The sequence below is a fragment of the Astatotilapia calliptera genome, chromosome 5, assembly GCF_900246225.1.
Source record: "Astatotilapia calliptera chromosome 5, fAstCal1.2, whole genome shotgun sequence".
Lineage (NCBI taxonomy): Eukaryota > Metazoa > Chordata > Actinopteri > Cichliformes > Cichlidae > Astatotilapia > Astatotilapia calliptera.
This window is the reverse complement of record NC_039306.1, coordinates 8,596,676-8,620,181: the sequence shown is the minus strand read 5'-3', so window position 1 is coordinate 8,620,181 and position 23,506 is coordinate 8,596,676. Positions and strand designations below refer to the sequence as shown.

Genomic DNA, 23,506 nt, shown 5'->3' with positions numbered 1-23,506 from the left:
CATCAATAAATCATGTTCAGTTCATTCTAATGATCGCTTCTTATTGAACCGAAGCTTACTGTTGTTCCAAATACACTTATGTCCACTATCAATTTTATTCAATCAGTCATGGTTTTGGTACTACCTAAACTACCCTAAACACCAAGCTAAGCGCTCAGTCGACAACACCTTGACAATCTCTGGTGCTATGGAAAAATGTGTAGGTGAGTTACAAAGGAAGTTTTGCACCAAACACCTCATTGTGATTGGTCACTAGCAGATTGTTGCCGTTACCCACAGTTTACACCAACTTACCCACACCAACTTGCCGGCAGACACTTGCATACTACTGGCTGAGTGGAAGTAAAACTTGAAAACGTTTGATCTGTTTGCTGACGGGTCGGTTCATTACAAACTATAGACAACCTTGCAAATTTGCTAGCAATCAAAGCAAATCTGTGAGGCTAATTTTGCACAATCACTCACCAAATGGCCGGGGAAAAAACATTTTTCCTAGTGACCAGTGATTTGCCATTGGGTCGCCAACTGGTTTCTAGACCTGTGTATTTGGAGCCTTCACCTGCTAAAGAAATTTGGTTGAAGCTTAAAAAATAAAAATAGACGTCCAAAGATGAAATAGATGTGAATTTTATTAGTCTACTTCTGCATTTTGTTAACTACTTCTCCAACCTAGGGCTGTGGGCGGGATGTGTTCTATCTTAGCTTTCACAGGCAGTGTTGCGACTTTTTTTTTATAAAAAGCGACTAGCGACAAATCTGGCGACTTCTTCTGGTGTTATTGGAGCCTTATTTATGACGACTTTTTGACGTGAAAACGCATATCGCCCTTACTCTCAATAAGCAGCGGGTGCTGCCATGAGCACCTCGCCCATGCCAAAGCGCTCACCCCCAGCTGCTATCAGGGCAGGAGACGTTCAAACCTATGCGTCCAAACTGCGAATGAATCGCGCATGAGCGAAGCCGCTGCTCCCGCACTGACTGTAACGCAGTCAGTTCTTTTACTGTTATGTTGTTTTGTGGACCACAAGGTTTTAAAATACTTATAAACACACACACACAAAGTAACTCCAACAGAGTGCCTATTTCGGGTCACTTTTGACGGTCCAAGCCCGGATAAAGGAGCAGGTTTGGAATTGTGACATTAAAAAAACAATAATTGCCAAAAAATATAAATTATAAATGGATTTAAGACGTTTTTACTGACTTTATCTCTCTTCCTCGATGTTATTTCTCTCTCCAACTGCATAGGTTACAATACATTAGCATGACCAATTATGCAAATTAGGCGATGACATAATTTAGCGACTTCTAGCGACTTTTAGGACAGCCAATAGCGATTTTCCTTACTCTGGAGTTGGCGACACTGGTCAGAGGACAAAAGAAAAAGTACATCCTGGACAGACTGCCAGTACATTACAGGGCCATCAAATGGACATCCTTATATTTTATTTATTACAACCCTATTCCCCGTTCCTATGAATAATAATCACTGTAATCTAGGGCTGCCACAAACGATTATTTTGTTAGTCCACCGATTATTTTTGCAATTAGTCGACTAATCAGATCATGCATCTATTGTAGTTAAACAGACTTATTGCACCAGCATGCATCTGCTCTTATATAACTATCACTAGCTTACAGCTTGAAGTGTTTAAGGTATGCCTAAAAATAAAGACAAGATGGAAGTTTATTAAATTTTAATGAAATGTGCAGATTGTTGCGGTGGAGTTCAATAAACTCAGCCGATTTACTCAGGAACAAATAAAATACTGAAAAAAGCCAAACAATAACAATTTTAAGTTATCTAAGTGACTTATATTTCATGTTTAACCTGAGTAGCGAAAGACGGCGGTGGGTTTGAAAACGATTTGCCCAGAGTCCGGTGTTCTCACGGGCTCTAGTGAGGCTTGAACCCTGGCTCGCTATCGAGCTGGTGGGTAACAGACGTCTCTGAAAACGTCGGAGCGCTTTTGAAAATATGTGGTGTCTTGATAAACTGAACATATATTTGAGGTTTACACAGCTACATTCTCGCCTGAAAACACGTTAAACGTTTATTTTATGACTCAGAAAGAATAATAAGAGTAATATTAAAACTAACTAGCTGCTGCCATTGTTGGAAACTGAGCAGGGCCGCGCTATGAATTCTGGGACACAGCTTCTTCTTCTTCTTCGGGGTTTAACGGCAGCTGGCATCCTTGTACATGCAGTGCTGCCATCTTCTGTTTCAGTCCGTTATTACACTCTTAAATCCTACTACTTATTCCTGCGTCTTTTGGGATCTTACAAAGCTTCAAACGACGCGTCGACTATTAAATTAGTCGTCGACTATCGTGACTAGTCGACTAATCGTGGCAGCCCTACCACTGGCCAGGTGTATAGTCATGCATCAAGAACAACAAGGCAAATGATCTGTACCAGTCACTCTGTTATAAAAGAATCTACTACAAAAATAACATTCAATATCCTTCAGCTATTACAGACAAGTGTAAATCCAGCTACAAGTTCTGACAACTTCAAGCAAGCCAATTAACAGGCTGGGGTCACCTTAAAATGTATGAACACAGTATTGCGAATCAGGCTAGAGACTATATTTAGAAACACTGGAGTAGTCTATTCATAATCAGCATGAAGATTTTTGCAAGCCTGAAAAACTGATTCTGCTTCCACTAGTGACACCAGAGACACAGCCAGGCTTATTTGATGTAATATTTAGTGTTTGAAAAAGCCCTATGCACTTCGCTAGTGGCATCAACACTGTGGATTGCCTTGATTCATTTGGAAGTCAGGCACGTGGGACACACAGCATATGCCTCCAGCAATACAGACCGCACATTACTTTATGAATTAACCCAGTTACATTCTATATCACATAGACACACTCATCAGGAGTGCATTACATCTAAGCTTAAGTGCACCTTTATTAAGACCCGTCACCAAAAAATGCTGCTTCTGAGGAAATTAATTACGTAATAACTAAAGTGCTGAAATGTCTTCATGTGCATATGGCCTCATCCGGTGCATACAATTCCCCAAACAATAGTTGCAAAAAACCTTTAGGGTATTTTATGTGATTTCAAAAAGAGAAAGTTGCCATCATATACGTTAAAACACACAGAACTGTGCAAACATTGCACCCACCAGAAGTAAAGATTGCTTTCAAAAACAAAGGCATCAATAGTTTGTCAATTAAGTTCATATAAAGTCCATCTGTTGCTTTTAAAACTGCATTAATTCTCCCAGGTACACTTTTACATAGTTTTATAGAGCGAGTAGGATGTCCCCAATATCTTGGAGTGCTTGCCATAGTTCGTCCTATCTCTTCTTCCCACACTTAGGCGCCATAAAATCAGGGCTTTATTCTTTGGCTTTTATTCTGGCTCTGTGTTTACTGTTTGTACCCTTACCTGGTGCCCAAAATGTTTTGCACTGTAATGTATATTGAAGGTATTTCTCACGCAACAGTTACCATGTGAACTGTACCAAATGTACTTATCCACTAACAAGTAAGTCTACTTTATCCCTAAGCCAAAGCTAAAAATGGTGGTAACGAAAGACTGATGTTACAGAGGAATCTTTACACCACAAGAAAAATTAAAGCAATAGTTCTACATTTGGGAAAATGTGCTTGTTGGCTTTCTTGCCGTGAGTTAGAAGAGAGGATCAATAAAACGCTCAAATCTGCACACAAAATATGAAGTTATACCTACAATTTGGCTTCTTCAGGTTAGAATAAAGGTGGGACACAGGGAACAAATAAGCCTCGCTCTGTCTAAAGTCCACAAAATCTGCCCACCAGCACCTCAAATTCTCAGTAATTGTTAAATCTCGACTCCATACAGAAAATGAACACTCCCAGGAACAGCTCCCAAGAAGTCAGCAACGAAATCACCAACAGCCAAAACACATAGTCTCTATTTCCAAACTTTGGTTTTTGCATGAATAAAATATCTGATTTTATTATATAATATATTAATTGGTGATAAAAATAAGCATAACAGTTGCTCGATGGAATATTTTGTTGGTTTTAGACAAAACTAATATAGCCAATTAAACCTGTTTGTAGGTTTAAGATAAGATAAGATAAGATAACCTTTATTAGTCCCACACGTGGGAAATTTGTTTTGTCACAGCAGGAAGTGGACAGTGCAAAAGTTATGAGGCAAAAATTAGAATACAATAAGAATAAATACAGTACACAACTGTACAGAATAGAATAAAATAAAATACTATATACAGTAGAATAAAATAAAATAAATATACAATAAGATAAAAATAGAATACAAATACAAATACTATATACAACTGAGTAAAAATACAACGAAGACAGAAAGGATTATTGCACTTAGTGTTATTGCATATGTATGGATGTGTGTGCTTGATCAGTTAAAGTCTTTATTATGGAGTCTGACAGCAGTGGGGAGGAAAGACCTGCGAAATCTCTCCGTCCCACACCGTGGGTGCCGCAGTCTCCCACTGAAGGAGCTGCTCAGTGCTGTCACAGTCTGCTGCATGGGGTGGGAGACGTTGTCCAACAGGGATGACAGCTTAGCCGCCGTTCTCCTGTCACTCACCACCTCCACTGGGTCCAGAGGGCATCCTAGAACAGAGCTGGCCCTTCGGATCACCCTGTTCAGTCTCTTCCTGTCCCCAGCAGAGATGCTGCCGCCCCAGCAGACCACGCCATAAAAGATAGCAGAAGCCACCACAGAGTCATAGAAGGTCTTCAGGAGTGGGCCCTCCACCCCAAACGACCTGAGTCTCCGCAGCAGGTACAGCCTGCTCTGCCCTTTCCTGTAGAGGGCGTCTGAGTTATGAGTCCAGTCCAGTCTATTGTTCAGATGAACACCAAGGTACCTGTAGCTGTCCACAGCCTCAATGTCCATACCTTGGATGTTCAGTGGTTGCAGTGGAGAATGCTTGTGCCTGCGGAAGTCTACCACCAGTTCCTTGGTTTTACTGGCGTTGATCTGGAGGTAGTTCAGCTGGCACCAGTCCACAAAGTCTTGGGTCAGACCTCTGTACTCCTTGTCGTCCCCATCAGTGATGAGGCCGACTACTGCAGAGTCATCAGAGAACTTCTGCAGGAAGCACTGGGTGGAATTGTGGGAGAAGTCTGCAGTGTAGATGGTGAAGAGGAACGGAGCCAGAACCGTTCCCTGTGGGGCCCCCGTACTGCAGACGACCCTGCCAAGTACGGGGCCAAGTTTAATGCCAAGATAACCAGCAGCAGGCTGTTCTATCACTCAGTGTAACACCAATCTAACTCATATTAAGACACACCTCACAGACTTTCTGCATCAACACAAAGCAAAACCTACTTTAATTCAGTTTATTTATACAGTGTCCAATCACAAAAAAATTAATTATTAAAAAAACCAATCTCAAGATGCTTTATATAGTATAAGGTAAAGGCACCATAACATGAGACACAGAAACCCAACAATAGCCTAGAAGTAAGGGCTTTGCATTACTGAAAAGAAAAAAACAAAGCTCTATTTTAACAGGAAGAAACCTCCGGCAGAACCAGGGTAAGGGAGGGCAGCCATCTGCCACGACCGGCTGGGGTGAAGGAAGAAACACAACAAACAAATCACAGAACAAAGCGCAAACTACAAGAGAGAGAAGACACAAAGCTAATTACATGCAGTAACGGTGTACAAATACATGGGGAGTGGAAGAGAGGAAAGGTGCTCGGTGCATTATGGGAGATCTGCCTGCAGCTTAAGCCTACAGCAGCATAACTAAGGAATAGGTCAATTACTAGCTTTATCAAAAAGTTATACACTCAACAAAAATATAAACGCAACACCTTTGTTACTGCTCCCATTCCCCATGGGATGGACGTAGAGACCTAAAATTCATTCCAGATACACAATATAACCATCCCTCCCAAACAGTGGTCACAAATCAGTCCAAATGTGTGGTAGTGGGCACATCTGCTATATTGAGATAATCCATCCCACCTCACAGGTGTGCCACATCAGGATGCTGATCTGACATCATGAGTAGTGCACAGGTGTACCTCAGACTGCCCACAACAAAAGGCCACCCTGGAATGTGCAGTTTTTTGCGCTATTGGGGGTCTGGGGACCCAGAACCGGTCAGTATCTGGTGTGACCACCATTTGCCTCATGCAGTGCAACACATCGTCGCATGGAGTCTATCAGATTGTCAATTGTGGCCTGTGGAATGTTGGTCCACTCCACTTCAATGGCTGTGCGAGGTTGTTGGATATTCGTGGGAACTGGTACACGCTGTCGTATACATCCCGAACATGCTCAATGGGTGACATGTCCGGTGAGTATGCTGGCCATGCAAGAACTGGGACATTCTCAGCTGCCATCTGCCCTGAACAATGTGAACCATGATTCATCCGTGAAGCGTACACCTCTCCAACGTGCCAGACGCCATCGAATGTGAGCATTTGCCCACACAAGTCTGTTACGGCGACGAGCTGGAGTCAGGTCAAGACCCCGATGAGGACGACGGGCATGCAGTTGAGCGTCCCTGAGACGGTTTCTGACAGTTTGTGCAGAAATTGTTTGGTTGTGCAAACCAATTGTTCCAGCAGCTGTCTGGGTGGCTGGTCTGAGACGATCTTGGAGGTGAACCTGCTGGATGTGGAGGTCCTGGGCTGGTGTGGTTACACGAGGTCTGCGGTTGTGAGGCCGGTTGGATGTGCTGCCATATTCTCTGAAACGCTTGTGGAGACGGCTTATGGTTGAGAAATGAACATTCAATGCACGGGCGACAGATCTGGTTGACATTCCTGCTGTCAGCATGCCAATTGCACGCTCCCTCATTGCTTGTGGCATCTGTGGCATTTTGCTGTGAGACAAAACTGCACATTCCAGGGTGGCCTTTTGTTGTGGGCAGTCTGAGGTACACCTGCGCACTACTCATGATGTCAGATCAGCATCCTGATGTGGCACACCTGTGAGGTGGGATGGATTATCTCAATATAGCAGATGTGCCCACTACCACACATTTGGACTGATTTGTGACCACTGTTTGGGAGGGATGGTTATATTGTGTATCTGGAATGAATTTTAGGTCTCTACGTCCATCCCATGGGGAATGGGAGCAGTAACAAAGGTGTTGCGTTTATATTTTTGTTGAGTGTATATTTGAATTCTAATATGTATAATAGACACAGTGTCTGACACCTGAACCCAGCCTGATAAAGATAAAGGCTTTGACCCACAATGGAAACTCCAGGGACCTGAAGTAATGCTGGAGTTTGGAAGCAGTGCTCTGTTGGCCTAATACAGCAGTATAACTAGCGTGCATCAACCTAACCAAATAGGTATAAAATAACAATTTATAAAGTCACAGTTTGTTCTCTGAATCCAGTTAAGCACTGCTTTTTCCTTAAGTATTATATCTGAAAGGTGAAGTTAACCCAGCCTTTTCTCAATGGTATTAAGTTTAACTCATACCGTATTTTCTAGAAAATGTCTGGGAGTCAGAAGGGATATGATCAAGTAGATGTATTCACACTGAAATGCTACTGATAATGCTGTTATGAAGCACTTGGAGGTTTGAGTGGGCTGTATCATAAAAATCGGTGCTCAGCTGAATGATAGCACTAAATCCTGAAGTGATTTAGATGTTAATACAGTTTAAGCCGCTCCTCAGTTCATGCACATATTGCAAAAAATTATCCACTCTGTGCCACCTTTTCATGCTCGAGTGCTTCAATGAAAAAGATCTGATGGTAAAGGTGAAATAATTTTGCTTCTTTCCAATGCAATCAACTGCCCTGCTGAATTCCTGTGATCACTCCTTCAGTCCTTGGCACTTACTCTGTAACACCTCCAGATATCATGACTTATTCCTCTCAATCTTGAAACAAGCTTTTTTCTGAAGAGGTTTTAAATCCTAATTATTGACCAAAAGGACAAGTTAAGATCAACATTTTTTGAATTACACTTGCCACAACAATGTTTTTCTCCACTTTGTCTCAGAGACCAAATTTTTGGAGGACTGGTCTTGATCTAATTTAGGAGATTAAGACTTGAACACAAATCCAAGGTGATTAAATAATTTAACTCCTTAACTCACCCCCACTCTGTGTGGGTGATATAAAGGCAGGTTTTGTTGGTTTAGAGACGTTTGTTTGACAATTCTCAACCAACTGTGGGTAAAAAAGTATATCAGGCAACTTGATTGCCCAATTTTTCTCCCCATTCAGGCCAATGATTGCTTTCTGTCAATAACAGTACTAAGAAATGCTTTGCAATTTTTATTTTCCTGTTGTCTGTAGCCTATTTTCATTTTAAAGGAAGCAGTTGGGGATACTGAGATAAAGAGGCTGTTCTTAGCTGCACGGAAAACTAAGGAGGAAGGCACAACAGCATGAGGATTTTTCTTGCATGCATCTAAAATTAGATGTGTGCATACTGCAAAATGTATTTAGAAGCATAGGTGTGAATAAAATGTAATATACTCCACTCAAGCTGGTTGGTTTTTCTCAACAAAAAGGTTTACAACACAGCAGCAGTGGGGATGATGTTGTAGTTTATGGTGGAACTGGAGCCTCGCCCCTCAGACACAGCAAACAGCAAAGAGGCATTGCTGTCGTTACAAGAACAATGCCCCTTACTGTAATCAGAATCAAGACCTCTGCTGGTAAAAGGCCAAAAGTATCCTTTCAAAGAAAAGCAACTTTTTACCTGCTCCCATCTGCAAGTTTATTTAAGACACTTACAAAGCTATTTAATTAGAAACCAGGTGATATGATGTTTATTCATATAAGAGGACAGTAAAACTGCTGTAAATATGGAAGGAGCAGCGCTTTAACTACAGAGGATGATGCTCAACTCAAGTGAGCTAATTAGGAAGACATAACATCAAGTCATTTTTGATCTCTTGGTGCTGCTTTACTCGTGAGTGAGACGTTTTGCACGCAGGAAAAGAAACACAAAAATCACGTTAGAAATCAGGTTTGCCTATGTGGAGAAGGTGTGGTCCCTGGCTTGGCTGCAGGGGAGGGGTGGTGCAGTGAGCTCAACGGGGCGGTGCTGGGAAGGCAGGTGAGAACACAGCTGGTGGCGTTTGGTCTGATGACAGTTTTTCCCCTTTTTTAGTGAGACGGGACACGAGAGGAGAGAAGCTTGAAACAGCTGAGACCGGAGCTGACCAGACTGTGAACTGTCACAAAAAGCATAGTCAGAAATAAACGTGATATCTCGCTATATCAAACTGTGTGTGCGTGAAGTGCATTTTACAAGTGGTGCCGAAACCCAGGGACCACACCTCTGCAACAGCCTACATTTTATCATCAGCAGAAAGTCAGTTATCAGAACTGTAACAATAACTCAGTTGTGTTGCTTTACAGCCTGGGATGTATTGTGTATCCTTTATATCACTGACAAATCAATACAAATAACACATTGCTGACTTAAATCAATGGCACTTTAACATGCTGGTGACTGAGCCTGTTATCTTTAAGACAGGCCTGTTATTTGCCAGGGTTTGGACAATTTTATCCTGGGGTAGTCAGCCTGAGTGAGTGTTACTCTACAGTCTTTAGATACTAACTCTCATCATGGGTGCTTTAGTGCACACAAGATGAGAAATAAATACACGTGTGATGACATTCCAAGAGATTCTAGACCCTCAAGTACTGCTGGAAACCAGGAGATGGAATATTTTAATGTTTATACAATAAAAATGGAAAATTCCCCAACTTCAGCTAGCGGCAAAAATTACAGAGGGTTTAGTTGCTGTTGGACCTGCTTGTCTGGGGACACTGTGTCAAACATAAATAAAAACAGAATGCAATTAATTAATTTCAAAACATTTAAAATCTATATTTAATTGAAATTATTACAAACGCAACATGTCAAATGCACAAAGTGACAATTAATATTCTATTCGGTTGTCCTGTCCCTTCCACCAAAAAAACCAATCAACAGGCAAAGTGGGAAGTACAAGTCAGCAAACAGCTAAGGCAGCTCCAGTTTTGTGCTGGCAGACATACTGCATCTTTATCACAGTATAGATGTGTGTATTTACTATGTTTTATGTCCCTTAAAAAAATGTCCCACGAAAAGGGCTTAGATTTAAAAGCATGATTAAAAAAGCCGGTCTAGAGCAGGTTATATTTAAGAAAAGAGAACAAAAAGCTGCAAAATCATCACCTTCTGACCAATCAGTTCTCTAGAAAATAGTGTCAACAGTCCTGCGACATCCCTCTGACCTCTCATAGATACCAAGAATGAGTCTCACATTTCTTTTGAACGTCTAAAATCTTTGTCTATCTTTGCTAAACATCAGTAATAAATAAAAATTCAACTTTAATCCTTAATTAATTCCTTAAAATCCTTTTTTTTCCTGTTCATTCAATCAATCAATCAATCAAATCAGTTTTATATTTCTATAAGCCTCAATATATAACCCTAAAACAGGAACCCTATTTTTACTTGTTGACCCTAAATTTGCCTAAATTAATTAGTCTAAATTAGACTAAGCCTGCATTTTCTATTTTTACACATACTCTTTACTTGGTCTGAGACCATCAAACACCACCAGCGCTGCAGAAGAAAGAATAAAAACTCAAACTGAGCATCAATTTAACTGAATAACAATTATAATCTATCATATTTTCCCTGTGCAAGTGGTATGTCTTACTGACAGAGCAGTCTGTTAACTTACAGTTATATTTTTTGGTTTTGTCTGGCTCAAAAAGGCAAAAATCATTAATATAGTAGCACATTTTCACTTGCCAAAATAGTAAAGCACACACACACACACACACACACACACACACACACACACACACACACACACACACACACACATTAATAACTACTGTACAGCACTATTTCAATTATACACACAAACACCACTAATACTTGCTGGCTCTACATATTTAACATATTCATATTTTTCTAACATTCTAGATTTATCTTTCTTTGTAGCATGCATCAGTCTGTTGTAAGCAGACTTATTCATGACCAGAGATGGGCAGTAACGCGTTACTTTTAACGGGTTATATATTGAGGCTTATAGAAATATAAAACTGATTTGATTGATTGATTGAATACTTGTTACTTGTAACGCGTTACTGTAATCCAATTACTTTTCAAGTAACGAGTAAAGTAAGGGATTACTATTGCAAAAACGGTAATTAGATTACCGTTACTTTCCCGTAGGAACGCTGCGTTACTGCCTCACTAAAACCGTGATTTTTTTGCAAGAATGTCTCATGACAGTGACGTAAACAAGTGCGACATTTGTGACAACAGCTGTCTGCAGATCAACAGTGGATAATCTAAAGCAAAAAACCATCCTTTCGGTGCTTTTTAAATGAAACCAAACAATATGTTAAAACCATACAACATTCTCAATCAAAAAGCTGTCAAAACCATAAACCTATGTTCCCTGTTCAATATCATGTGATTCTATAATAGACTGTGTCTATTTTGCTTTTTTATACGAACCCCCTGACATTGTGTTTGCTATTTTGTATTTGTATATCTGTATTTTGTGCTTTGTCAATAAAACGTATTCAAAAAAAAAAAATCAACAGTGGATAATATATGGAGTCCGGGAGAGAGTATGAGCATGCAGCGTTTAAAGCGTGGAAGTACTGACCTTCCTTTAAGTTTGATTCCATAAAACGTGACAAAAACATTAGCATCCGTTGTGCGTGGGAAGAAAACTTCTTTTTACAGCGAAAACCCCCCCCCAAACTTCCAAACAAGCACCGAGTGCGCAACGACTTAATGGGAAATTCACAGAGAAACTCGCGGATTCTTCAACTGACCTATGCGGCACACCTGCACCAGGGTAAACCTCCGCCTACCCTGCTCCTGCTTTACAGGTGAAAATAGAGCAAAAGGACCGCTGAGTCTTTGATTTTATTTATTTTCTGCTGTGTTTTACTTGCATCTATTTGAAAGAGTGAGTGTAAACACACACAAAAAAGAAAAATTATGTGCCGGAATGTGCAGAAAATAGGTTTAAATATTAAACAAATCTCTTCCAGTCAGAGAATGTTGCATATAATTAAATTTTTGCTTGATGCATAAAGTTAAAAGATTAAAACTAATAAAACAAGTTTTAAAAAGGGACCTTTCCATTTGATTACATTTTGTATGATGGATTATGTAGAAAAAGTAGAATTGGGCTGAAAGATCTATCGCTTTATCACCTGTTCAGGTTGTAAATCGTGTTTTTAAAAAGTAACTAAGTAACTAAATAACTAATTACTTTTGAAAATAAGTAATCAGTAAAGTAACGGGATTACTATTTTGGGGAAGTAATTAGTAATTAGTTACTGATTACTTTTTTCAAGTAACTTGACCAACACTGTTCATGACTGTGATTGATCAGATGGGGCCATTGCTGAAGAGGTATAAGCTATATTAAAGACCCGATGACAAGCTAAGCTTGGCAAGTGTCACACACTTGATCAGCACCATCCTTTCTTAATTTCCCTTTTTATGTGCAGCAAGAACACAAAAAAGTATAAAAATGCTACAATATACAAATATTTGCAGTTCAGCTAGTTTTGTAACAACAGTAGGCATTTAAATTCCACAAACTACATACTAGCTAACATGTTTGAGATAATGTGAAATGATCCTAAACAATGCCCTTTAGAGAGCATTATTGTTCACTGAGCCAGAGTCTGAATGCGCATAAATGATGGCTGCAAATCCAGAACAGAAAAGACAAAGAAATAGATGGCTGAATATAGAAATACTAAAAAGACTACTTAGAAAGGCTGCCTGCTTCACTGTCCCTTGTCTGGAAACAGGATTAGCGCCTCAGTATCACTGTCAATAAAGACAGATGGCCCAGCAGCTCCACAGTATACAAGACCAGCAACACATAATTCTATCCACCGGATTTTATTTGACAGCTCTGAAAACCACACAGCATAAATAAAGCCTGCGAGAATAGTAACAGTAAAGTCAAGAACGCCTTTATGGTTCAGCTTATTCATCTTTTCAAGTATCATTTAAGAATCCATATGATGTAAATATAGTTATATTGAACAGGTTTGAAACTATTTTTTCACAAGATTCTAAAATTCTTTTGAGGAAGAAATATTTTAAGATCTATTGTGAAAGCTGCTAGCTTAGGTTGAGCTCATATTGCAATAAATTTAAGGGCCACTTAAATGTAACTTTCATAATAAAGTTTTATTCAATCCTGCTTGTCAAAAAAACCCTCCAAATAAATATCTGTGCCAAGTCACAAAATCAACCAAATTTGAAAAAAGGGTGTTCACTTTTATGCAAATGCAGATTTCTCCAGTGAAATACCAGAAAACATACAAAAGGGTGCTAATATGTTTTTTTTTCTGTTACTCTAAATCATAGATGTTAAATTGGTGCAGTTTTATAATTAAAACTATGCTACATGGACCTGCTAATGGAGCTGAACTCATGCCATGAAGATCATAGGTCACAGTTTTTGTGGTGATCTTAATGCTAGAGGAGGCCTGGAAAGAGTGGAATCAGGTAATAGGAGAAGATGCTGATTAGGCTCGACAGTTTGGGACATCTTAAAATGTACAATCTGAAATTTCTATTTTCAAAATTTTAAACTCCCATTTTTGAAAGGAATTATAGTTTCAGCTCTTGCACATGTGCAAAAACTGCATTAAAAGCAGTTTGGAAGCAGTGTGGAAGCAGTCTCCTGCTTCTGATACACCTGTTGTGAAATGTTACAGACAACACGGCATCAGAAGCAGGACTGTGCCTCACCCCACCAAGCCCCCTGAAAACACCATTACTCTCATATTAATGTACCACATCTGTCAAACCAGATCTTGGAATGTGTTCACTCTGCTGTAGCTCGCTGTATAAATTATGAACCAGCTTGCACATACTGTAAAAAACTTGGCACCAGCTGTAATCTACAACATTAAGATATTTTTGTGCCCTTTTCATTTTTTTTATGACATGCATAAAGCATGTGAATATTTAACAGAACGAAATTAACAAGATAAAAATATATTGGAGGGCCACATCAGCTTGTGTGATTTATAACCACAGAATAATTTGAAACCCCAGAAATACCACTGGGAAACTTTGAGTACATGCAGAAATGAACCCAATTAAGCATCTGCAATATGTGGCTGCTTAACCTTTGGCTTTTGAGCGTTCAACACATGTACTGACGATGCCAATCACCTTAACGACATTAAGATGACTGAAGTGAAAATTACTTTATAATTGAAGTTATTTGTAGCATTATGTCAAAAAGGGAAAAGGAGAAATTCACAACTAAATCCACATGTAAAAGTAGTAAAAGGTGAAAGTAGTCAGTTTACTGGGAGAAATTTGCTAAATGCCTGCTACTGATAATAACCATCAAACCAATTTAAAAATGTTGTTTAATTTTACAGGAACAGTAATGGTAAAACTGGATAGTAGTTTATCTTTGAGTAGTTATTAATAAATGTTATTAAGGCCTGCAAGATGTAGTCTAAGATGCATTTTTGAAGCTTAACGTAGACGCTCAAATCACATCACTGACAGATAATCTTTTTTTTTTTTTTTATTAACAGGCTAGTGCTTTTTTCCCTATCCTCAAAGAAAGAAGAAAAAACTTGCTTGTTCCTGTATAATTAAAATATACATTCAAACGAAAATAGTGCAGGATGCTGACATAAAATCATGTACTGGAATATTTAGATTTGGTGGGATGTTCATAAAACATATAGTTGTGCTTGAAAAAAAAGTGTAAATCAGGTTTTAAAATAAATATCACCACTTACAAGCCATTTAAATTATTCTCAATTAATAATAATTACCATAACCCTTACCATAAAATATTAACACTTGCTACAATTTTATTTGATTTATGAGACATTTTGTTTTTTAATGTTAGCAAACTTCAGCTGCACCTGTTTTAAGCTAGCTAGCTACTAGTTTAGCTAATTTGGGCTGTAAGATTTAACCTAGATATGTATGCATAAGTAATTTTGTTTTACACAAACAATTAAAACCAAATTTGAACTTGAATTTTGTTCTACAAGACACCACAAATCAGAAGTAGTTCAAACTTTGCTGTCATCAGTGGTGTTGAAGTTAATGCCGGTGTCCTGGGAATCCATCCTTTTTTTTTCTTTTCTTTTTTTTTTTGTTAATTAAGTCTTTTTATTTATTTATTTATTTTATTTATTTATTTATTTATTTTTGGCAAAAAACAAAAACCAACAGAATGGGCAGGAAAAAAAAAGGGAAAAAATGCATATATCGATCACCTGGATCACCTGTTGAGAAAGAAAAAAGAAAACAAGCAGAAGAGAACAAGAGTAATAGAATAAACAACATCACAATGATATATGGGAATATGACAGTAAATACTAAATATTAAACATTATTGTGCAGCACATAAGATCAACAGAACACAGTGTGCTTTGAGGTAGAAGCCAAAAAGGGTGTAGTTTGTGGGTGTGATCACCCATGTGTACACCTGTGAGCATGGACGCGCTTGTTTTTTTTTAAAAGGTTCCTTCATGTAATGATCTGCTAGAGGGTGTGGGGGGGCCACAGCCCCGTCCTCCAGGGCATGAAGCAGGCATGGAGGAGATCCAGGCTCCAGACATCCAGAGGCCCCCAGAACACAAGAGACCAAGGAAGACCAACAGAGGGGCAGCTGCGCCACTGTCCCAGAAAGAGCTGAGGAGAGTCCCAGATGAGCAGAAGCCAGGGGGAGTTGCAGTGACGCGCCCGTGAGCTCCGCCGGCAGCCAGCTGTGCCTGAGTGACCGAGCCCCAGGCCAAGAGGCCGGGGGCACCCCACCTCCGAAGTGGCCCGACCGAGCCCCAGGCTCCTGGCCCCGATAAGCGGCCGCCAAGGAGTGAGCCGGTGTGTACCTGGACGCCCATCCCCAGACACAAAGAACCACCAACGCACCGATGTCTGAGGGAGTCCGCCACTGGCAGGGGAAGTGGTGGTGGTGGGAGATAGGCCTCCAAACCTTGGAGGGCCTGAGATGTCCCCAGAGAGGTGGCGTCTGATACCCAACCTGACATATAGACACAGACATACAGGCACACACAGATACAAACATCCATTCCCACCCTCATGCTCTCATATACACTTACTCCACACTCAACCAACGTGGAGACAGACATAAAGAGACGCTGTACACACGATCACACTCCCCAAGCGTACTCTACGAACCGGGTCTAGGTACCCTTGCCCCTGGAGGGGGGAACTGCACCCAGACCCAGGTGGTGTTACCCTTTTCCCTGCGGTGGGGAGAGGCAGACCGCCCCGACTCCGCAGCAGCAGGGAGGCCCCACACTCCAGACCGCAGTCGGATGTCCAACTCCTCCTCCTAGCCCCCCGCTCCAGCAGGCCGCAGAGCCTCCTCTGCACCCTGGTGACATACCCCTACTCCAAGGCCCTGCATGTGTGGGTGGTTGTGGTGGAGCAGGAAGAGGGAGGCAGCTGGAGATGGGGAGGGAAGGAAGGGAGGGGCAAGTGACCCCTCCCAGTAGGCACCCCCATATTCCGCGACCCGCCAGGGAAAGGGGGCCCAGGCCCATCCAGACCGGGGCCCAGTGCAGCAGCACCTCCCGGCCCCACAGGGCCCGGGACAGTCCACCCAACCCCACCACAGAGAAAATTGCACCCACCCCACCATCCACTCATCTTCCAGACTACATGAGACAATAGATGCCCAGGCTGAGATCTTCCTCCACCTCTCCTGTATCTCCCCCTCCTGCAGAGAGAGTTCCTGAAGAGAGGAAAGCTCCTGCAAGATGTGACAATCTCCCCCACCAGTTGAAGTGCCCCCCAGGTGGCTCGACGCACCGGCGGCACCTGGGCCCCCATGCACCCACCCGCCCACAACCCTGGCAACACACCAACCAGGACCCAATCCCCCGAGGCCTGGCCAGGGCCCCAGCCCAGAGACGGCGCGCCCCCAGAACCTCACGCCCATCCCGGACCCACCCAGGGGCAGCCAGGCTACCAGGTCAGTAACCCACGTCCATCAGCACAGACCCTCCCCTAGCCCCGCTGCACGCAGCCACGAGGAAACAGTCACCTGAGAACCAACAGAGCCCCTAACCGGACATGACCGCTACCCCGGGTTGAGCCCCACAAGGAAGATGCCTCCGGGGAACCCCCCGACTCCCTAAGCCTGTCCCTACCCCCACACCAATCACAACAGTGAAGGCGGGACCAAACTATGACCCCTCACCCCCACTAGGTGAGGGAATCCATCCTACCTTACAAACTATCCTACCCCTTGTTTCTGCGCATGCTCTGCATATGCGCACAACACAAAACCCAAATTTACTTCATTTTTTTAAGCTATTGTGAATATTTGTTATGGTTATGGTTAGGGTTTGTCAGAAGTCAAATTTGCCTACAGGTAGCCTACAATTTGCCAAAGTAGGACGGTTTCTCAGAACACCCGGCTGTTATATTCCTCAGCTTTCCAGAGTGACAGTGAAGCAGGCAGCATTTCCTGGTCTTACAGCTTATTTGTAGTGGGAAAGAACTAAAATGGAGAAGTGGCTAACAGAGTCAAATTCACAAAGGAAAAATATTTTAGAAAATCAAAAGGAAATACTTCATTACAAAGTCATGAAACCTGTTCTAAACATTGAAAAAAAACCCTCACCTGTGGTTATTGTGTTTGACAGAAAGGAAATAAAACAACTTTACAACCAAGGTATATCGACTAATACAGTTTACATATTTAAACTGAATTTGGGAAAATTACAAAAATATGAAGGATGCAGGAAATGTAATTGTTCATCTGTTTTATGAATTTTCAATAAAATAAAATTATATGGAGTCAAAACAATCTTACTTTAGGCAGAAATTCTGATGAAGGGTGCAAGTCCTAGGCACATGTCAGCAATATCATTTAGTAATCGAGCAACAGCTGACAGGACAAGCACAGGACATTATGATTCATGTCATAAATGTGAAACAACAGATGCAGCAGCACCACTCACCCTGCAGATGTCTGCCATTTCAGGGCTCTGAGGTTTTCTGCTGAGTATTTTCCTTAATTAAAGCTTAGTTTAATCACACTACAGACAAATCCACAAGGATTTGTATGCGTCAAAGCATTACACAGTAGTATCACTCTCTACACCAACAACGTTAAGTGCTGAACTAATGGCTAATCTGAAGATTTTTGATCCACAGTATCAGAAAGGAAAGCTTTCTCATCACAAAAACTAATGCCTGCCTTTGTTTAAATAAAACTTTCATAGAATAACAAGTCTTTTCACAATAAAGGAGAACAAAAAATGCTTTATAATTATATAACATACCAGATATAATAATGTTTTAAATGTATCAGGTTTCTTTTTTTAATGAGATCATCTGAATGCCAGTATGTGTACACAGTTTGGCTTTCTTTGTGTGCATGTACTGCCACAAAAGTGATTTTATTTATATGACCTGAAGCCCAGTCCCCCTCTAGGCCTGGTACGTTGCATTGATGTTTTCATGTTTAATGTGGTGGTTGATTGCATTATGACATACATTGGCTCAATAATTGGATCAGCAGACTTTCAGAAAGATCCATAAGGCAATTTCATAGGGTCATTGGTTTTGTACATTTACTATAAAAGATCTTTGCCTAGCAACTGCAAATTTGGTAAACACAAGAATCATATCACGCATCAACAGGAATAACAAGACAAATTCAGCTCACAGGCCATTTGAGTAGAAAGAGCAAGCACAGAGGGAGAGTGATATGACAGAAACCGTTTGTAGGCCTAAAGAATAAGGCAGCAAGGATTAAATTTGCAAAAGAACATGCACAGTAAGGCTTTTTAAAACTTGTGTTATTTTTGGATGGTTTTAAATTCAACCTACAAGGATCTAATGCTAGAAAGCTGGTATGGAGAAAGCCAGGGGGGGAATCTTCAGTCAGGCCACCTTGCTTTGGCACGTTATGACAAAGCAAGGTGGTGGATGCATGCAGGTTTGAGGCAGTGTTCAGGTGAACTTGTATCTATTCACTGAAGGAATCATGAACTCTGCATTTTAAGGGCAGCAACCAAAATAAGCTTCTTCTTCTTTTTTTTTTTTTTATCAAGATGATGACTCAAAAGAGACTCTTAAAGAGTCCTTAGAGCACCTAAGGGAGAGAAAAAAGCCAGCTTGTTGACATGCTTGTCTGCATGAACTGAAAGCTTTCCTGACTGAAACATGATGGAAAAACTTCACCATAGCTATTAACAGAAAGCTGTCAAGCTGATCTACAAGTAAAAACACAGAAAGCAAAGACTAAAATATTATGACTTTGATGCTAACAGAGAGCATCCAAGTACTTTTTTGTCCTTATTTGAACTTAAGCATAACAAACATTTTGTGCTTAATGTAATGCCTTTGATAGCTGTTTTTTATTTGCTAATGCAATAAAAATGTGGTGTAAGTCTCCCTAAGTGTTGGTGCTATTGTATATATACACATAGTGTATATAAACACATGTATGCACAAACTGATTTAACTTTTGCCCTGAGCCTCACCCACACCCATATCCCCAACCCAAACAAATCCCTTGACATGTGGAAGAGAAACAGACACTCCAGGACAGCTGCAAAACAGGATGCCCTTGAGAACAGGACACCCCACCCAACATAGCCTGGGTAAACAGGCCTGTCAGAGAACAGGGGTGGAGTGGAGAACAGGCACAGGGCATGCAGGGCTGACAAAGAGAGAGATCCAAGTTCAAGATGTCTCGGACCCCTAAACTGCTTCATTGCAGCCCTTGTTGTAACATATGGTACAAACCATACGTTTTTAATGTGAACATATTTTTTTAAAATGCTTTCATTAAAACATGAGGCAAGATTAGTTTAAGATAAATCTTTTAAAATTGAATCAAGTCCAAACAGGCTCGAAACTGAGTCAAGAAAAGGACAAACAAGTCAGCTGTCTTACTGATGGTCACAGTGAGACAGATTTAGGCAACGTTTACTGTAACAACTCACTCTGAGCATTCTTTAAGAAAAGCTTAAAGTGCTGTAAATTAATTACAAATATAGAAGAAAAAATGAAAAGAAAACTGATTTCCCCAACAGGCATATGGCACTTTCCAGTGCAGTCAGTATACATACACTTAAAATAACAGTAAAGGCTTTTAAACTTTTAGGAAGCAGTCGTGATTTCTGGAGCCTGTAGGGCCATCATTGACATCAAGGGAAGGCATTTTGTGTTTAATTGTCATTTAAAAGTCATACATACAAACATAAGTCTTCTTTGAATTTGCAATCTTAAATAATTAGATATATAAAATTATGAAATCAGTGAAATCTAAAAGAAACTAAAAAGTGCTGTCCTTCTGGTGCACGTTACAAATTCTAAAATCTTAAAAATGAATTTTACTTTGTTTTGTGTTAGATTTACTTACAACTGATAATATATGGAAAACAAGAATCACAGGCATTGGTTTACAATCACAGAGAGCAGAATGTGAGGAAAACTTTCTTTTTGGATAACTGTAACCTGACAGCAGTGTCTTCAGATGCTGGACTTTGGAATAGTCCCAGCCTAACCAAAAATAATGGATGACAGACTGAATATAAAAGATGGATGTAGTGAGCACAATGTGACCCAATGTTAAGTGAAGTCCTGTTGTGAAACATTAGCTGATCTATGGGCTTTAAACTGGATGTAACAAGCGAGATCTAACAGTTACAGGATACTATATCCTGCTTTACCTTCTTTTTGGACCCACAAGTTACAACTTGAGCATGATGATGTATTCAATAACACTTGAAGCTAGCAAATGAGTAAATAAAAATAAAATTGAGTAAAAGAGCAGAAGCAGTGTTTCCTCAAAGACATGTGTATAATGTGACCTTGTTTTGCAACCATTCTTCCCTGCTGGACATTAAGGAATGCACATTTGCATTACAGTGACTTTTTAGATCCATCTTTTATATAAAGTCTTAGTGGATGTAATGAAAGAGTATCCACAAAATAAAGGGTTTCGTATTGCTCATTTGGCTGCCCAATTGTAGTTTCTCTTCTGTTTTGCATAAAAAAGATTGATTTTTAAGAAACGAATCGGTCAAGTTGTAATTATCAGTGGAGCCAATAGCTTTTGCTTAAGCACTGATAGCAAAAAATTCATGCAAGCAGGAAGAACTGAGTGCCCCAAATAAATTGCAGACAACTAAAGCCTTTTCTTAAGAGCCATTTCAGTTCGACTTAAACCATTTGCTAGCCAAGATATCAGCTGGGTTTGATGACATATGGCACTATGCCAAAACTTAATCTGATAATCTGATTAAAATCCTTCACGTTATTATTGTGATGGGGAATAATCACCAGGCATGAAGCGTCAGATATGTTCTACTTTGCTGTGGACATTTTAAAAAATTGTACTGCTCTGCCTCTAAGCTGTATAATTTAATAATATATTATCAGTCGTCAGCCATTGTCTTCGTTGTCTCCAACCATTTAAGTTCTGCTAAGAAATGATTATTCATTCCGTGGTTTTTGCAGTGCTTTAGGGTGTACTGCATTGATGCTCCAAAGTGCTCAGAAATCACAAGTTAAGGCTTTTGGGGATAATGGGGGGGTGGAGGACCATTCACATTGGGCTGAAAGTAGATGGCGCAAGACGTAGAAAAGGAGCCAGAAGAGAGCCGGATACAGTGGAAGCGTGGGTCGGCCCTTGAGACATGTACTGAGTGGATATGGAATGACAGCACAAGCCCAATTAGTCTTGGATGCCAGGGCTGCTACAGGGAGGTCGGTGCAAGTGATCAAGCCATTCATGCATTCAAGCACTCGCCCGCAGGCATTCTCCGCCAACAGCCTGGGTAAAGTTACTCTATCACTGCTTCTGCTGGACTCCTGATCGCTCTCATTGCGCTGCCTCCGCTCTCCCCCTCTCCCTTCCTTCCTTCCTTCCTCTAGCATGAAATGCACTGCCTCGCCCGTTCTCATTTGTCTTTTTTCACACTAATCCAGAGTTACTTCTCTTATTGGTTTTCTGTTTTCCCCCTCACACATTCACACTTGCTAACACACTCTCTCTTAAAGACATTAACACGCTCCATTCGAAAGCCTGTCCATGCCTGAATAGTGACAGTACCACTCCCTCTGTCCTCTACACCCTCCCACTTTTTCCCCATCCCTAGAACTTGAGTATTACCTCATCCCACTCAGAGGCAAAGGAAGGCATGCGCTCCATGGATGGCTGCCCAGAGCTGCAGTTAGACACAGACCCACTTCGGCCAACCAGACCTCCATCCTCCTCTCCAAGTGGCGATGCCAACAAATCAGAGTCTGACTTGGACAAACTTCGAATCAGCCCCGCGTCTGCAGGTCTGACTTTGGCTGCTCCTGCTGATGCAGACTCAGCCGAAACCTCACTCAGCTCCTTTATGTCAGCCTCTGGATTCTGGATTACGTTGGTGGGGTTTACATCCGGTGTGCACTCTGCCATTGCTCCTGGAGCTGCCAAGTGCAGCTCAGTGCCTTCACTGTTTTTCTGCCGTACTCTAACTTGTTCAGTCAGTCCAGAGAGTGATCCAAAGTCTTTGTGGAGTTTTTAAGCTTGTAGTTGTGGAAAGCCAACAGATGTACTGGAAGATGCAGATTAATAAAATATAGATGTTGAAGGATCAGTTAATCTTTCTGCGCAGCAGCTTATTCAAAGTCATTCAAAGTTCTCCTGTTTTGAGGTAAAGACGGCACAAATGAGAGACTTGTTGTGCACGGAAACAATAATCAAGGTCCACCCACTAGTTGTATCCTGTAGCCCTCCCCTTACTAACTGGCTGCTCACTTTGATACTCCTACACTTGCTTTTATCCACACATGCAGCCTTTTTAAAAAATAAATAATTCCGTTTTTATCATCAGTTCAAGTCATTTATTTAGTTATGCAAAGCCTAAAAGTGAATACTCCCAAAGAAATCTGGAAGGGTAACTCAGGTTTAGATAGAGCAAGAAGCACATGTGTTTATACTGTAAATATAAAACATAATGTGTCTACCTTAAAATATAATCTTCTCCCAAATATTTAAGAAACTTAGACTTACCAGAACCAAAGAAGCCAGAATCAAAGTTTTAACTACTGCATCTTACCTGCTGGCTTTTTCTGGTCCTACCAGTTCTTTCCCTTCCCTGTGATTGTGTCCGTCCTGCTCTGCTCCAAAATCTCAAGGAGGACTGCTTCTATCCTGTAGTGAGGATCAGACGACGGGAGGATCCCGAAGCCTGGCCTTATTCAGACTGACAGCTGGGGTAATCAGGTTACTGACGCACTGGGTGGCTGCTCCATTAGAAAAGGAGGGAGAGTCGGGATTCCTGCGTTGTCGTTCATGTGTGTCTACCAGTGTGGGTGCATGGAAGAGATTGAGGTTATTGAGTTACTTAGCTTTGTTACTGTAGAGCAGAAAGAGTCTAAAAAGTATTTCAAACCTTTACTGAACCTGTATGGAATACCAATGAGATTTCTAGCGTTGTACCTTTGTGCAGTATACCTATTTATACACAGCGTATTCCTATCTAAAACTCTTTTCTTGGCCTAACTCT

General features: G+C 40.9%; 1 protein-coding gene across 5 annotated transcripts in view; it reads right to left on the bottom strand.

Moving 5' to 3' along the window:
• anks1ab (ankyrin repeat and sterile alpha motif domain containing 1Ab) overlaps positions 1-23,163 on the bottom strand; it is a 56,504-nt gene extending 33,341 nt beyond the window's left edge. For 4 of the 5 annotated variants that reach the window (XR_003272396.1, XM_026167044.1, XM_026167045.1 and 1 more), the window contains exon 1: positions 22,120-23,163. Coding sequence is in view for 4 of the 5 variants with exons in the window: in XM_026167044.1 (XP_026022829.1) it covers positions 22,120-22,413 (294 nt within the window). In the remaining variant the exon portion in view is untranslated. The remainder of the gene's footprint in view (positions 1-22,119) is intronic. The other variant, XM_026167043.1, reaches the window with a different exon arrangement.
• Between the last annotated feature and the right edge of the window lie 343 nt (positions 23,164-23,506).